This window comes from Notolepis coatsorum (assembly GCF_963971535.1).
Source record: "Notolepis coatsorum genome assembly, chromosome: 12".
Taxonomy (NCBI): Eukaryota; Metazoa; Chordata; class Actinopteri; order Aulopiformes; family Paralepididae; genus Notolepis; species Notolepis coatsorum.
In genome coordinates, this window is record NC_140176.1 from 43,277,321 (window position 1) to 43,293,886 (window position 16,566).

The 16,566-nt window shown below is 42.0% G+C and overlaps 1 protein-coding gene across 1 annotated transcript in view; it reads right to left on the reverse strand.

Annotated features, from left to right (window-relative positions):
- rbm33a (RNA binding motif protein 33a) overlaps positions 1-16,566 on the reverse strand; it is a 168,060-nt gene that overhangs the window by 36,503 nt on the left and 114,991 nt on the right. The window contains exons 13-16 of the mRNA XM_084325823.1: positions 14,562-14,693; positions 14,124-14,286; positions 10,007-10,206; positions 6,546-6,924 (exon numbers count right to left, since the gene is read on the reverse strand). Of these exons, the coding sequence (XP_084181949.1) occupies positions 6,546-6,924; positions 10,007-10,206; positions 14,124-14,286; positions 14,562-14,693 (874 nt within the window). The remainder of the gene's footprint in view (positions 1-6,545; positions 6,925-10,006; positions 10,207-14,123; positions 14,287-14,561; positions 14,694-16,566) is intronic.

The following is a 16,566-nucleotide window of genomic DNA, read 5'->3' on the forward strand; positions in this document are numbered from 1 at the left end:
CGTTGGATGAACAAACATCCGGTTAGTTGTGCACGTTATATTAGGGCCGGGGGATTTAAGTTCAGCAAAATAAGGTTCCGTGCCGTTGCAATCGTTCGGTGCACAGCGCGTACTGTACCGGAGGACCACATTGAGGCGGTACAGTACGTATCCGCGTACCGTTACACCCCTAGTATATTGTATAGTATATTGTATGGTAACTCAGTTACTTCTACTCTGCATTGAACATTGTACATATGTACATTAGGGATGGGTACCGAATTCGGTACTTTTGAGGTACCGAACCGAAACACGTCGGTACTACCGAGTATCGAATCAAGTGAGAAACCGAAAAAAAACAAAAAAAAAATAAAAGATTTTTTTTTTTATTAATTTTTTTTTTTTTAACTTTTTTCTTTTTATGTCAACGTTCACACGCACAATATATGCTTACCTAGGATTTGACTTGATTCAACAACAAAGCAGTCGGAGCAATGACAAGCCGAAAACTGTCGAAATTGTAGTTATTTGAAGTTTGGATTTTTTTTTTACGACTGAGGTAGGTAAATTAAATTTCTTGAGACTAAAGTACCGAAAAAAGGTACCGTTGGGTACCGGTATCGATTCACAGGTACCGGTATCGGTTCAAATGTGAAAGGTACCCATCCCTAATGTACATACTGAACACTTGTGTCTACGTACGTGACTTCTATTTTTTACTTGCTATACTTATTTTATACTTGTCTATTTTTGTCTAGCACAGTCTCTGGAGCGTAACAGAAAGAAGCATTTTGTATAAAAGTATTCTGTACTTCTGTAGGACAACTAATAAAGAAACTTGAAACTTAGTTTAGTTATACAACTGAAATAAAATGTTTGTTATTACAGAGGTTGGGCACCGGTATTGGTATCAGGTCAAATGTGAACAGTACCCAACCCTACTTCTGGTGGGCCCTCCATATAGGCTGAAGACTAAAGGAGACCGTACACCCAAAGCTGTGGAATGCCCCCCACCCCCTCTGACTTTAAATCCAGGTTAAAAACCTTCCCATTTTCCATTTTAGCTTTTAGACTGGGGCTCTTTTTTTGCCTGGATAGTCTGATCTCACACATTGTGTATTTGTCCATTTCTTATTTTTTCCTTCTTTCTTACTTGTAGTTATATTTATCATATTTGTATTGCTTTCTTTACCATGTTTTATTATAGTGCCATTTATATGTACAGCACTTTGGTGCAACTACAGTTGTTTTAAATGTGTTTTAGAAATAAAATATACTTACTTACAACTAGGGCAGTCCTCGACTCAAGAACCTTTAGTTGACTCATAGTTCTTTCTCAACCGATTGATTCAGTTGATTTAATAAACCAAAGAAAATGTACAGAAAGAAAGTTATCCAGATGCAAATCATGCAAAAGGACCTCTTTAAATCTATAGAAGTATTTCAGGAAATAACTCATTCAGCATGAAAATCAACAAACAGAATCTTGGTCATCTAAGACCAGACCAGACCGACTGGTTAACAAACTAAGAGGGAACAGCTCTAGTTTCAACATCTGCATTTTGAAAACCACTCAGACTACAACACACACAAAATAATAAAGTCACTCACTACACACACTGTCATGGACACAGAGACATGACTAGAAGCAATCCCTGATTTGTATGTACTCTTCATCTTGACACACACACACGCACACGCACGCAGTATAGACAGACAGGCCAGATAAACCCATCTGGGGGAATAGAATGGTGATGCTGCCAGGAGGGATAAACCCATTACTGGCTGAGAGGCCTATTCACTTGTCATTCAACCAGACAACAAAATGACATTCTAATCCAAGACACCTTTCAGGACATGGCAAGGATAACTGCCAAACGGAATAGCAACATGTGCCTCAGCGGAAGCGCCAGCGCTGGCGCAAAGAAACTGGAATCATATGAAACTAGAGATCTTGAGGAAAACAGCCGTGCTAGCCCACTGACAAAGGGGCTAGATTTTGCTCCAAAGTTAAGCTATTTTGAGCTAGCTTAAATTTGATGGGAGGAAAATGCCACAGGCATGAACATTTTCAAAGGGGTCCCTTGACTTCTCACCTCAAGATATCTGAATGAAAACGAACCACACTAGACCCCTCTTTATAGCCAGGCTGAGCAGTTAGTCACATGCAGTATTAGGCCCTATATTGTATAATATAGCATTGTATAGCAAGTGTACATAAAGACCCAGTGCCTCATCCGTAGCTAACAGTGTATTGCACTACCACAGGACCTAGCATGTCCTACCATGCTCTGTAAATAACTCATGTACATATACCGATATGCCCTACTTTGTTTACTTGTTTTATTGCACAATGTTGTTCTATTGGATTCTTATTATATATTACTATTGTATTATGCACAATCGTTGCCGGCAAGACCACCCGCATTTCATTGTATACTTGTATGCCGTGACAAATAAAACTCTTGACTTGACTTGGTAGTCTATGAGCGGATTAGCTACGGAGCTAACAGACTAGTCTACCATCCATCTTCAACGCAACAGTGGACATGGAGTAATGTTAACGTTATGTCGAGTTCATACTACACTACACGTATGAACTCAACGTTAACGTTACTCCGTTTCCATGAAGTGTTTAATTAGCAGCAATCTGTTGTTGAAAATTTTACGTTAACCGGAAATGGAATGAGAGGACAGGAAGCCGTCATTAAATCGTTGTAGTCATATTGTAGTCTTTTAGTCTCATTAACTAAAAGATTTTAACAAAATAAAAAGAAGCAGCACTATTGGATAACTGAGTCATGTTTGCTACGCATTTCTTTCTTTAGGGGAGTAGGACATTTGTTTCAGTTTTAGCATGATGTTTTATAGATGGCTAGGTTAAACACAGGTTTTTGTTTTTAAGAGGGGGGGTTTGATTTGATTGAAGTTTATTTCAAGTATGCAACACAACAAACAAACATAAAGTACAGATATAGCCTTAAGCCGTTCAAATAATAAATGTATACATAAATAAATAAATAGTTACAATATATAATCTAATATATAATCTAAAAAAACTAAAGGCTAAAATGCTAAATATATAATCTAAGAATCCAATAATCTAAATCTAATATATAATATAAAAATGCTAAATGCATGAGTCTTTTGTCTTTAATGTTAGCTTGCAACCTCAAATTCTTGGTAAACCTCATAATGAATTGTTTGGGGAAAAAAGGAAAAACATTGTGATGTGTATCGTGTATCGCCGAAAGGTCAGAAAATATCGTGAGATCATATTTAGGCCATATCGCCCAGCCCTGCAGCAATACTGTATAGTATTGTGACAAGCCCATCCCTCTCCTACAGGTTAGCTAAGGGATATACATGTTTATGTGTTCACAGCCTGGAAATCACAGACACCAGGAGGAGTCGACATACCTATATAAGGACTGGCTTCTCCATTATTGTCTCTCTCCTCTCCTCCAAGCTGGCCATGAGTTTTTGTTTGGATTTGTTTGTTTGATTCTCACCTCATCACTTGCATACACCACACACTGACTCATCCATGCACTCACTACTTCACTGATATTAGTGATCCACTCAGTCTTTAATTCTTTTTTGTAAATAGTTTCATTCGTTAATTAAATTACTTTCTTTAAATCCTCAAGTAACCATGTCTGTACCGGTGTACCCTGAGCATGGTTCATGACTTTAAGTAATATAAACATGTACATACACACATATAGACATACAAGACACGTATATTCATATTCACAGTACATTTTGTTCAACTGTAAAATACTCCACCTCGACCTCCAGTACTACCTGCACGGACTACAACGTATGACGTATATCATGCCAGTTAGGGTACCTTGTGTATACCGTTTACTTTTACTCTTAAGTTACACTTTGAGTGCCGACGACGTGTATTGTCGTCTTACCATGCTTCCCGTTGAGTGCCGACGACGTGATTTGTCGTTTGATTTTTTTATTAGCGATCTGAATTCATATTTCATCAACCGAGTCTCCCGTTGGTACAGCAGACCCTCTCTAGGAGCTCAGAGGGGAAAATACCGCCCCCTATCGTCTATCCCTGTGTAACTGCAGGCCATTCGATTATACTGCTGGATCTGTGGAGGTGGAGCCAACTGGCTCCACTGTGCTGGCAAGCCGTCTGATGAACATGGAAGTGATCGCGGGTTGGAAAGCAGCGTGGAATATATATTTACAGCAGCCAATAATCAATCAATAAACACAATCGATATTTGGAATGGCGATCAGGAATTGGAATAATCTTTTTGGAGAACATCTGATCTAAGGTAAGGAGTCTATGTTACCAGTTTTAGGATAATCAGAGCTTTATTCACTGAGATATCAGCATGTGCCGTGTGTGTGTGTGTGATGTTGAGGAAATGAGAATAGATTTTTCAGCCCGCTTCTATAGCGTGCATACGTACACATATACTATCGATAATCTAGCGTTTATTTGAAAACGATTCATAAATAGGCCGACAAATGACAACGTGTCTAGTGTATTCGAGAATATTCCAATAAATGCCGTTTATGGGGGAATCTTTCAATTTTCCGGAAATCTTCGAGAGAACGATAGCTTTTCGGAATGCTATAAAAAGGATATGAACCGATTAAAAACAATTCGTTTCGACAATGTTGACTGCAAACAAGTCATTGATAAGCGACGGGCAGATTAGACACATAGCCATAATTTAAAACATAGATTATAGAGCTGGGCCGTTAACGGCGTTAACGTGCTGCGTTAACGCTATACTAGTATCGCGCGATAATATAATTAACGCATTAACCTAATTTTTTTTTTTTTTTTTTTAACCTTTATTTACCCAGGGTAGGTTCGCTGAGCACAGATGCTCTTTTTCAGGAACGCCCTGCTTCACATTCACACAGTTCCATTCACACCTGGGAGCTGCCCAGTACAACCACAGTTGACACCATTGGCCACTGAGCAACTCCACTGGAGCAGTTGATTCAAGCCATGTCACATAGTTCAAGTTTGAAATGATTCTTTCTGTTTTCAAGTTCAAGTTCAAGTTCTTTAATAGTTGTCATACAGAAGTACAGAATACTTTCATACAAAATGCTTCTTACTGTTACGCTCCAGAGACTGTGCTAGACAAGATAGTATCAAATAACATAATAACATAATATAGCATGAATTTAGAAGAAGAAAATGAGGTCACAGTGTTCGGTATAGACATATGTACAATGTTCTGAGTTACCATATAATATACAATACACAATACTATGCAGTGTACTAATGTACAGTACTATCTAGTGCAAAGCAGAAATGGGATGAGGTACAATTTTAGGTACAATTTACAGTAAGGTGTACGAGTTGTAGTGCAATCCTTCATCCATAAATGTAAAGTGTGGGGAGTGGGTGCTACAGTGTGTTTGTTTAAAGTGGGTGTGTGCTATAAGTGTGTGGAGTGGGTGCTACAGTGTGTTTGTTTAAAGTGAGTGTGTGCGTGTGGATGTGTGTGCTATGTGCGTTTGGTGGTTATTGTTGTGTAGTGTTCATTCATTGTTCGTTTAGCAGCCTGATGGCCTGGGGATAGAAGCTTCTTCTGAGTCTTTCTGTGCTCGCCTTGAGACTCCTGTATCGCTTGCCTGACCGCAGCAGTTCAAAGAGGCAGTTGTTCGGGTGACTGGAGTCTTTAATGATTCTCTTAGCCTTGCCCTTGCAACGCTTGTAGTAAATGCTCCTGAGAGTGTGCTAGATACTGTACTGTACTGGTAATATTATTTATTTGTGTTAACTTCTGAATAAAACAACTTATTAAACACAAGTACATCTTATTGAACATTATTTTGATATTTCATTACCAATTATCATAGCAAAACAGCTTTTTCAAACAGTCTGTAATGCATTTTGGAAACGGGAGATGGGCTCATGGTGTAATGGGCCACCTGGCCTGAGAAACATAATGAGGAAAGAAAAAGTAAGGACTTACTTCTGGTCATTATTTGGGTAGACCACACATTTTGAATGCCTTCGGCAGGTTTTTTTTTTTTGACCCATTTTAATCTAGATTAAATCCAGGATTGCAGATAGATTAATCTAGATTAAAAAAAATAATCTATGCCCACCTCTAGTTTTTAACACTAACATTGAAGTGGCATTCAAGGGGGTAAAAAGGAAAACAAGGCCGGCACTGATAGTGTTAATATATAATCTCTATATATATTCAGATTCGAATTATTTATCACCTATATTTATTGTAACATATAATATAACTGATAAGAGCATACAGACACTTATCTGCACCTTTACACCGTTTACTTTTCTCATATTTTTATTATGATAAAATTGTATGTCTTCTACCATTACCCTGCCCATACCTCCCCTTCCCCCATGCTGCTATGCTATGAATTTCCCCAAGGGGATCAATAAAGGAATAGCTTATTACATACCTTTGTCACAACTCAAGTTTGATGGATCGTTGCTAAAAACCATGTGCGAATATCGTCCGATCTATCGACATCAGTATAAGTCGGGCTTTGATAAGAAGCAAACCTTGTCTAAAAAATCGAATAGAACAGGGGCCTACCTTGTACGGGGGAGGAGGCGGGGCCTCTGAAGTGGGGGTTGATGTGGATGTTCTTGGACTGCGGAGGCTGCGGAGGCTGTGGAGGCTGCGGAGGCTGTGGAGGCTGAGGGGACTGCTGCTGCTGGTGCTGCTGAGGGAAGTTGGGTGGCGGGGAGCTCATGATGCGCGGCGGCGGCTCCATCTGGGGCCGTACGGGCGGCGAGCGGTGCGCTATGTGGTGGGGGATGAGCGGCTGCAGGGGCTGCTGGGCCAGAGGGCCCCCGTGGAAGGGAGGGAGCCCCCGGGGGATTGGAGCGTGATGACGCTGCTGGGACTGTTGGTGGTGCTGATGGTGGTGCTGCTGATGAAGGTGGTGATGAGGAGGAGGCATCCTGTGAGACTGTAGATCAGAGAGAGAGAGAGAGACGGAGAGAGAGAGAGACGGAGAGAGAGAGAGACGGAGACAGAGAGAGAGACGGAGACAGAGAGAGAGACAGAAAGAGAGAGAGACAGAGACCGAGAGACAGAAAGAGAGAGAGACAGAGGCAGACAGAGAGACAAAGAGAGAGACAAAGAGAGAGATACAGAGAGAGAGACAGAGAGCGAGAGAGCGAGAGAGAGAGAGAGAGAGAGAGAGAGAGAGAGAGAGAGAGAGAGAGACAGAGAGACAGAGAGACAGAGAGAGAAATGATGGGGGTGAACACAGAATGTGTTTTTCTTGGAGGACACAGATATCCTCCTTGCAATTATGTGTCAATGAAACCTATATGTCAGGAAAGGAAGAGTGATGATGTTCTCACAGGGTATCTGCAGGTTTCAAAATGTCAAAAAAGACACTGGCTGCACATCCATTCTTGCACGTTCCATACAAGCTCTCGGTAAAACCTGGGAATAATGAATAATCGTGGTCCAATCCTGAACTCCAGATACCTTTCCTCATTGAAAAGCACCACCATTGTTCCACTTATTTCCATTATATGTTTAAAGTGACTTTCTTGTCCCTCAAGGGCGATGGCTTTAAAAAGGCATGGATGAACAATGTAAATGAACGGATTATATGCTTGGAGAGAGATCCAATAATAAAGGCAAAGATCAAATACAATTTTGTATAATGTTGTCTAAACGGACTACCGCCAAATGATTTGGTATAATCCATATATCAACATTGATAAGGGGAGAAGAGTGTGGGTTGGGAGTGGGTTAATTGACTATTTTTTTCTTTTTGGTCATGAACTAATGATCACAGCTCCAGTCCTTGGGGTAGCAGAGAGCAGGAGCGAACAAAATATTTCATATTGGTGATTGGTGCTGTAAAAGGTACAGAGAAACCCAAGCATGCCAAAGTCCTTACCCAACTTAAGCCCTTACACACACGCGCACTAATCTTTCAAGAAGAAATACAATATACTAGGGCTGTCTTAAATACTTCGAAGCTTCGTTCGATGGGCATGGGATTAGAATATGAAAAAAAAAATCGATTATATATATAAAAAAATATGATTTATTTTTTATTTTTTTGCTAAATCAACTCTGCCTCTCTTTTTGTTAACTACAACAAGCAATGCTGTTTGTTATTTAACACTTTCAGAGCCCAAGCTTAACCTTGATTTACCGGTTGAATGCCCACCATCCACTTCAATGTTAGCGTTAAAAACGCCTAATCTATGTTTTAAATTATGGCTATGTGTCTAATCTGCCCGTCGCTTATCAATGACTCGTTTTCCAGTCAACATTGTCGAAGCGGATTGTTTTTTTATCGGTTCATTTTCGTTTTATAGTATTTTGAAAAGCCCTCATTTTCAAGGAAAATATAAATATTCCATGATAAAAGACGTTTACTGGAATATTCTAGAATACACAAACTTTGTAATTTTTCTGCCTATTTATGAATCGTTTTCCAATAAACGCTAGATTATCGATAGTATATGTGTACGTATGCACGCTGGGGCCGCGAGCTGAAAATCGATTATCTGATTTCCTCATCAGCGATCGCGCACACAGAGACACATCACACATAGGGCAGACGCTGAGATCTCAGCGAATACAACTCTGATTATCCCAAGACTGGTAAAATAGATTCCTTACCTCAGATCAGATGTTCTCCAAAAAGATCATTCCAATTCCTGATCGCAATTCCAAAAATCGATCACGCTTATTGATTGAGTATTGGCTACTGTGAATATATATTCCAGGCTGATTCCCGTCCCGCGATGACTTCCATGTTGAGCAGACAGCTTGCCAGCTCAAGGAGCCAGCTGGCTCTGCCTCTACATAGCGACTGATCCCAGGTCAGTCTAAGCGACTGACCTACAGTTACACAGGGATAGACGATAGGGGGCGCTTTTTTCCATTCTGAGCTGCTGGAGGAGCTGCTGTACCAACGGGAGACTCGGTTGATGAAATATGAAATCAGATCGCTAATAAAAAAATTAAACGCTAATACACGTCGTGGGCATTCAGGCATTGGGCTGATAAAACGTCATATGACGTCATGGGCACTGAAAGTGTTAAGATGAGGTCGGACTCGGCACTGACAGATTTGTGTTCATTGGGCTGCTTTTATAAAGCCTCAAATGACAGCTTACAATATTTCATGAAAGCAAAGTGTTTTGTTTGTCTAAGATTTAAAAAGGTTTAAACTTTACAGCACTGACAAAGTTGAACAAAGTGCTGTACAAGTCCCACAACATAAATCTTTTTTTAATTTTTAATTTATTTTTAATTATAATCTTTTATTTCGAAGCTTCGAATTAAAATCAAATCTCGGCCCCGAAGCTGCGAATTCCAAAAAAAAATCGAAGGTCAGCCCTACAATATACCAAGGTTCCTATATTACCATCTATGGCTTAGCGACCGAAGTGGAAGTACCCAACTCATGGGGCTGACCTGGGACAAGTGTTTAAAAGTAGGTTACTTTTATCAATGAAATCCTGGCCCCGGTGCAGCTGGGTAACATGGAGGTCTAAGGACTCGCCTACCACCGCAGAGACCCAGGTTAAATTCCCGGCAACGGTACCTCCAGCTTGGTCAGTTGTTCCTACAAAGTGTTTGTGGGTAGGAAGCCGGTGGGGTAGGAGTCCTGGTCATTGCAACAGCAACTCCTACTGGTTGGTTGGGGTAACTGTCCAGCAGGGAGAGTATCTGGGGGAGATAGCATGAACCTCCGCACATGCTACTCTCCCAGGGAAAACTCCTAGCAGTCAGGTGAAAAGAAGCAGCTGGTGACTCCACATGTATCGGAGGAGGCATGTGTTAGTCTACAGTCACCCTGCCCAGACAGACAGTAGGGCAGTGCAATGACCAGGAAGGGAATTGGCATAGCGACTAATTTGGGGGATGGTAGCAAATGAGAAAGGCAAAAATAAATAAATAAATAAATAAAAATCAACCCTGGTCCCAGTGGTCACTAAACTTCTTATGCATTACTGTCAAGGAAACGTTGTAAATGTCCAGACCTGACTATCTGAAGACCTTGGACGTACCTGCATGCCCATGTGTCCCATCAGTGGGATCCTCTGGTCATTCATTCGTCCTCTCCCGTTGCCCCGGAAGTTGCCCATTCCGAACATCATGAATGCTCCTCGACCCCTGCCTCGCCCCCCTCTGCCGCAGCGGTTCTGTCTTTTCTGACGTTCTTGCTCCTCGAATTCCATCAGGTCCGCCTTGGCCTGCTCTGAGAGTTCTGTACGCGGGAAGGATAAACAAGGACAATATGAAGCGCTCCGATTCACCTAAAAAAAACATTTGAGCGCTTTCTAAAGCCACACTAAAAATATGTTTAAAGTCTTTTCTAAGATTTCTTTTGAAGCTGTCAACAACAGTCTAGGGCCATAGGAACTGAAGGCTGCCTCACCATAGGTTTTAGGGTTAGTCTAGGGCAGCGGTTCTCAAACTACGGGGCGCGACCCAAATTGGGGTCGCGGGTAGGTGACAGCGCATTGGCAAAAGTTATTTAAAAAAAAATATATATATATCTGCAAGCCCAACTCTGATCAAGTTTTCCACCTGGCCGCTGTGTGTATTTGCCATGTCTCGCCGCTGCATCAACGGAGGCACAGTATTTCAATACACATCTCATACATCCTGCACAGGTATAATGACTGAAGCCACGTCTGGTCTTTTGTGAGTCAGAGGAGCGCAAAGTGCTGCGACGTGCATGCACGAGCGTGCGTGATAAGCCCTGCGCAGGTATAATCGTCTGGTCTTTTGGGAGTCAATGTGTACTCAGATATTTGTGATCGACACTGTCTCGTAAATAAAGGGGAGGGGGGGGGGGGGCTTTCCAGACCAAGCATATAAAGCTGATTTGATTAATTTAACCTGGACACTCGCAAGTTCAAGTTTCAAGTTCAAGTTTCAAGTTTCTTTAATAGTTGTCATACAGAAGTACAGAATACTTTTGTACAAAATGCTTCTTACTGTTGCGCTCCAGAGACTGTGCATGACAAGATAAGTATGAAATAAAAACATAGTAAAAATTAGAAGAAAAAAAAAGAGGTCACAGTGTTCAGTTTAGACATATGTACAATGTTCGTAGACGTAGTTACCATACAATATACAATACTGTGCAGTGTACTAATATACAATACTATATAGTGCAAGGCATAAATGGACGAGGTGCAGTTTAGGTACAATTCACAGTAGGTGTACGAGTTGTAGTGCAAATCCTTTATCAATAAATATAAAGTGTAAGTGTGTTTGTGTGATCTAAGTGTGGAGAGTGGGTGCTGCAGTGTGTTGTTTGTTTGAGTGAGTGTGTGTGTGCGTGTGGGTGTGTGTGCTGTGTGCATTTGATGGTTGTTGCATAGTGATTATTGTTCGTTTAGCGATTATTGTTCGTTTAGCAGCCTGATGGCCTGGGGATAGAAGCTCCTTCTGAGTCTTTCTGTGCTCGCCATAAGACTCCGGTATCGCTTGCCTGACGGCAGCAGTTCAAAGAGGCAGTTGTTCGGGTGGCTCGAGTCCTTAATAATTCTCTTAGCCTTCCCCTTGCACCGCTTGTTGTAAATGTTCTGGAGGGTGGGAAGCCCCCCTCTAATTGTGCGTTCGGCTGAACGCAATGGATAGGTTTGTTGTCAGAAGCGGCGTGTCACGTGCGTGTGTTCCAAATGCTGGCAAGAGAAAGTCAGAATTTAGTAGTAGCGATATCAGCACTACTATGAAACGAAGTAAAAGAAGTTATGACCCTAAATACTTGGCATATGGATTTACTTGGACTGGCCAAGAAGATGACCCGAGACCACAGTGCGTTTTGTGTTACGAGATCCTTGCTAACGAGAGCTTTAAACCAAGTAAATTACAGCGGCACTTGGAAACTAAGCATCCTGAATTTAAAACGGAAGTTAGCTTTCTTTCAGAAAAAAAACTACGGTTTTAGAGCAGTCCGGAACGACTACCCAGTGATGTGTAATGCTGCGCTGAGAAAGCTTGTCCCGTTTGCATGAATATACCTCTGTGAAGCGGGATTCTCGGCTCTGACATTAATAAAAAATAAATACAGATCTCGCCTCAGAGTAGAAGCGGATCTGCGCCTCTTTCTCAGCACAACGCAGCCATGTATCATGGAACTATGTTCAAATGTACAAGCACACCCTTCCCATTAAGTCTAGTTTTAGTTTATTCTTGAAAAGCGCATGCGAGTGAAGTGAACGCATTAAAAAAATAAAAGTTCTGCCAACATATTGGCTAAATATGCCTCGATCGTTTTATAAATGTGTATACAGAAACAATTCTGTTTGATAATATTCATTCATTTAATTAATAACATTGTGCTGTAATTTAGGGCGTCTACGTGGCGTAGTGGGCAAGGCCCTCGCCACGAAATGCTGGAGACGCTGGGCTCGTCAGTTCGAGCCCAGCGCTCCACATTTGCTTTCAGTTTAGCTGGTCGTCCGTACTAATACACATTGGCCGTATTAGGGGGTGGGAAACTGATGGGTGGGGATCGGGCGTTGTGGACAGCGACTCCTACAGATCGGTTGGTGCGCCTGCACAGTAGAATCAGGAAGTGTCGGAGGCAGCGTGAGCCTCCCACGCGTTACTCCTCGCCACTGAGAGATCGAGCTGCGCAGGTGAAAAGATGCGACTGCTGTTACCTCAAGTACCGGAGGGGACTTGTGCTATGCATGACTTAGTCCACATTGCAGCCGGCTTGTGGGAGGCAAGAAACCGCGTCCGTGACAGGGGAGGGTTGAATTGGATGATACGAAATTGGGATGGGAGAAAATATAGAAAATGGTAGAAAAAGTGGATAAAAAAAAACATTGTGCTGTAATTTCATTTGCTAATAAATATGCATGATCAAGTTATTTTATTTTGATATTCATTATTTCCATGTTAAAATTACGCGATACACGTGCGGGGTCGCCAAAAAATTTCCAAAATAAAATGGGGTTGCGATATGAAAAAGTTTGAGAACCCCTGGTCTAGGGCCATAGGAACTGAAGGCTGCCTCCCCTTAGGTTTTAGGGTTAGTCTAAAGGCCATAGTTTTACTGTTATGAGGTCACGACCTGTACCTAGTGTTTACTGTTATGAGGTCACATCCTGTACCTAGTGTTTACTGTTATGAGGTCACAACCTGTACCTAGTGTTTTACTGTTATGAGGTCACGACCTGTACCTAGTGTTTTACTGTTATGAGGTCACATCCGGTACCTAGTGTTTTACTGTTATGAGGTCACAACCTGCACCTAGTGTTTTACTGTTATGAGGTCACGACCTGTACCTAGTGTTTTACTGTTATGAGGTCACATCCGGTACCTAGTGTTTTACTGTTATGAGGTCACATCCTGTACCTAGTGTTTTACTGTTATGAGGTCACATCCTGTACCTAGTGTTTTACTGTTATGAGGTCACATCCGGTACCTAGTGTTTTACTGTTATGAGGTCACGACCTGTACCTAGTGTTTTACTGTTATGAGGTCACATCCTGTACCTAGTGTTTTACTGTTATGAGGTCACATCCGGTACCTAGTGTTTTACTGTTATGAGGTCACAACCTGTACCTAGTGTTTTACTGTTATGAGGTCACATCCTGTACCTAGTGTTTTACTGTTATGAGGTCACATCCGGTACCTAGTGTTTTACTGTTATGAGGTCACAACCTGTACCTAGTGTTTTACTGTTATGAGGTCACATCCTGTACCTAGTGTTTACTGTTATGAGGTCACGACCTGTACCTAGTGTTTTACTGTTATGAGGTCACAACCTGTACCTAGTGTTTTACTGTTATGAGGTCACGACCTGTACCTAGTGTTTTACTGTTATGAGGTCACATCCTGTACCTAGTGTTTTACTGTTATGAGGTCACATCCGGTACCTAGTGTTTTACTGTTATGAGGTCACATCCGGTACCTAGTGTTTTACTGTTATGAGGTCACAACCTGTACCTAGTGTTTTACTGTTATGAGGTCACATCCTGTACCTAGTGTTTACTGTTATGAGGTCACATCCTGTACCTAGTGTTTTACTGTTATGAGGTCACATCCTGTACCTAGTGTTTTACTGTTATGAGGTCACATCCTGTACCTAGTGTTTTACTGTTATGAGGTCACAAACTGTACCTAGTGTTTAGTGCCCCGGGAGGACACGACCTGTACCTAGTGTTTCCGGGATGTTCCTTCTTTTGTTGCCTGCATCGGCCAACCGCACGACGGACGCATCCTTCCTCTCCGATTTAAACCGCAATCGGCCGGATTCTTCATCTTCGTCCTCCTCCTCGTCCGACTCCTCCTTCGTTTCCTCCTCGGCTTCGTTCTCGACCTGAGGAGAAGAGAGGTTCTCGTGTTAATAACAGCCGTCTATGATGTCACGTTACCTCCTCTTTTCCACTATCGACGTTAACGGCTTCAAAGCTCACGTGACCAAAGCACAAGTTTCTCAATGGGTGCAGAGATACAAGGCCGGTATTGATTAGCTGTTCGCAACCCGCCTGCACATCGCAAATCACTGTGCGGCTCCAGCGCATTTGGTCCGACCAGGATTGTCAGAGACTTTATTGTTGAGACGGATGATGTAGGTTGAGGTAAGCAGCCTACCTCGTCCTCCAGGAGCTGAGAACTCCCCGTGGTCTGGTCCTCCTCCTCCTCCTGCGCCTCTCCCGCCTCCTCGGGTGCCTCTGCCTGTCGGCCGCCCCGGTCGTCGGTGTAGGTTGTCGAGTACTCATCGTCCTAAAAGCAACGACAGTGAGTGGAAAATCCAATTATCTGTTATTCCTGATAAAAAAAGGCAGCAATGGCAATTCATGTTTCGATCATCCCCGTGTGAGAGAACAGGCCAGAGACGCACCGCGGCCTCGCCATGACTCAGTAGGCCAAGAGCTGAATGAGAAACGCAGGGAGATAGGAGGTTACGAGGCATTTATTACACACAAGAGGAGAAGAAAAGAGGGTCGACATCAAAGCCATGCAGGAAATGCTATGAAATGCGATTGTACTCTTGAGGTTATATAGTTGAGGTTACTGTGCCTGCCAATATAAGTTGTCACCAGGGTATCTGCAGGTTTCAACAAGTTAAATTCAAGACTTTTTAATACCACTTAAGAGTACAATTTTATACCAATTTCACGACAATATTAACAAAATTCAAACATAGCGACACTGAACTTGCACGCCGATTTTAATTCTTGTGCGTTCCATACAAGCTCTCTCCAGATGCACCACGGCCCCGGTAGCCGCACAAAAAACAATGACTCGAATATAAAGACATTCATATATTGTATACATGTGCAATTTAAATTGAAGACCTTTTAAATACCTTTTAAGGCCTTAAATTGAGAATTATGAATGGAATACTTTTTAATATCCCGCAGATACCCTGTATAGGTTCTCACACACTAGAGGCCCGACGACAAGGCTGCATACTGGAAAAAAGTCTTGGGCTGGAGACAAGCATGTGATGAAGGAAGAATTAACACTGAGCAATGAGCACAGAGGAAAACATGACGTTATTAACCCCCCCACCCCTCTGAATTACCATAACAGTGAGCGGGCGGCTTCATTACTATTCGTGAAGGCATTTGAAATTCAATGAGATGTAAATGTTTTGACATGATATACAGAAATATGTCTCAAGATAAAAACACTCTTCTTCGGTTCAACGGCGGCGAAAGAAAAATATCATCGACTGACTTTGTGCACAAATCACTCCTTCATTGGTCCCTCTCTGCAGTATCATGACTCAGTGCCAGCAACAGACACACATCGACTGACTGATACACACAGATGATTAAGTCCGTTTCTGCTACTTCATAAAGTGTGTACGCAAACCCCTCTGGTTTGCGTACACACTGCAGTCTTGGTTCGCTCCCAGGCACAATTGAGGAGAGCAACTCTATAGTCTATATATTTCTGAATTAACCAAAAGTTACACGGGACATTTTCGCTGTACCTCGGGAAGTAATGTACCAGCTAAACCTACACGATGGGTTAGATACAGGCAGGATTTTGGATACTTTTCCTACACTAAAAACAGTATGGCCATGCTGCGCGCTAACCACATAGATTACAGACAGATAAACAAAACATATAACGAACATCATAAAAGATAATATGCATATATACTTGATCGCTATAGTCCCGCTGAACACAACTAGTCACAATGTCGGGCTCCCTTGCTTTGGATGGGCTAACCGGCCACATTACTGTGGGTAGTGATTAAACAACGGAGGGATCACTGGTTGGTTTTAGGCAGTGCTTCTCAAACTTTGTCAGGCCCCCCTTTGGCGGACCAAAATATTTTTGGCAATCGAAGCTTCGGGGCCGAGCTTCGATTTTAATTCGAAGCTTCGAATTAAAAAAAAAAATTAATACTTTTTCTCTTTTTTTTTCTTTTATATCTTATGTTGTGGGACTTGTACAGCACTTTGGTAAACTTTGTTGTCTTTAAATGTGCTCTATAAATAAAGTGGATTGGATTAATGAATTAAGTAGCCCCTTTCGTGACTGTGACGCAGCCAACACGGCTGTGTGATTTAATTCAAGGTGGATCGCTGTTGTCGTTTGAACAACTTCAGATTTCATGGGAACTACCAATCCCCCAAAT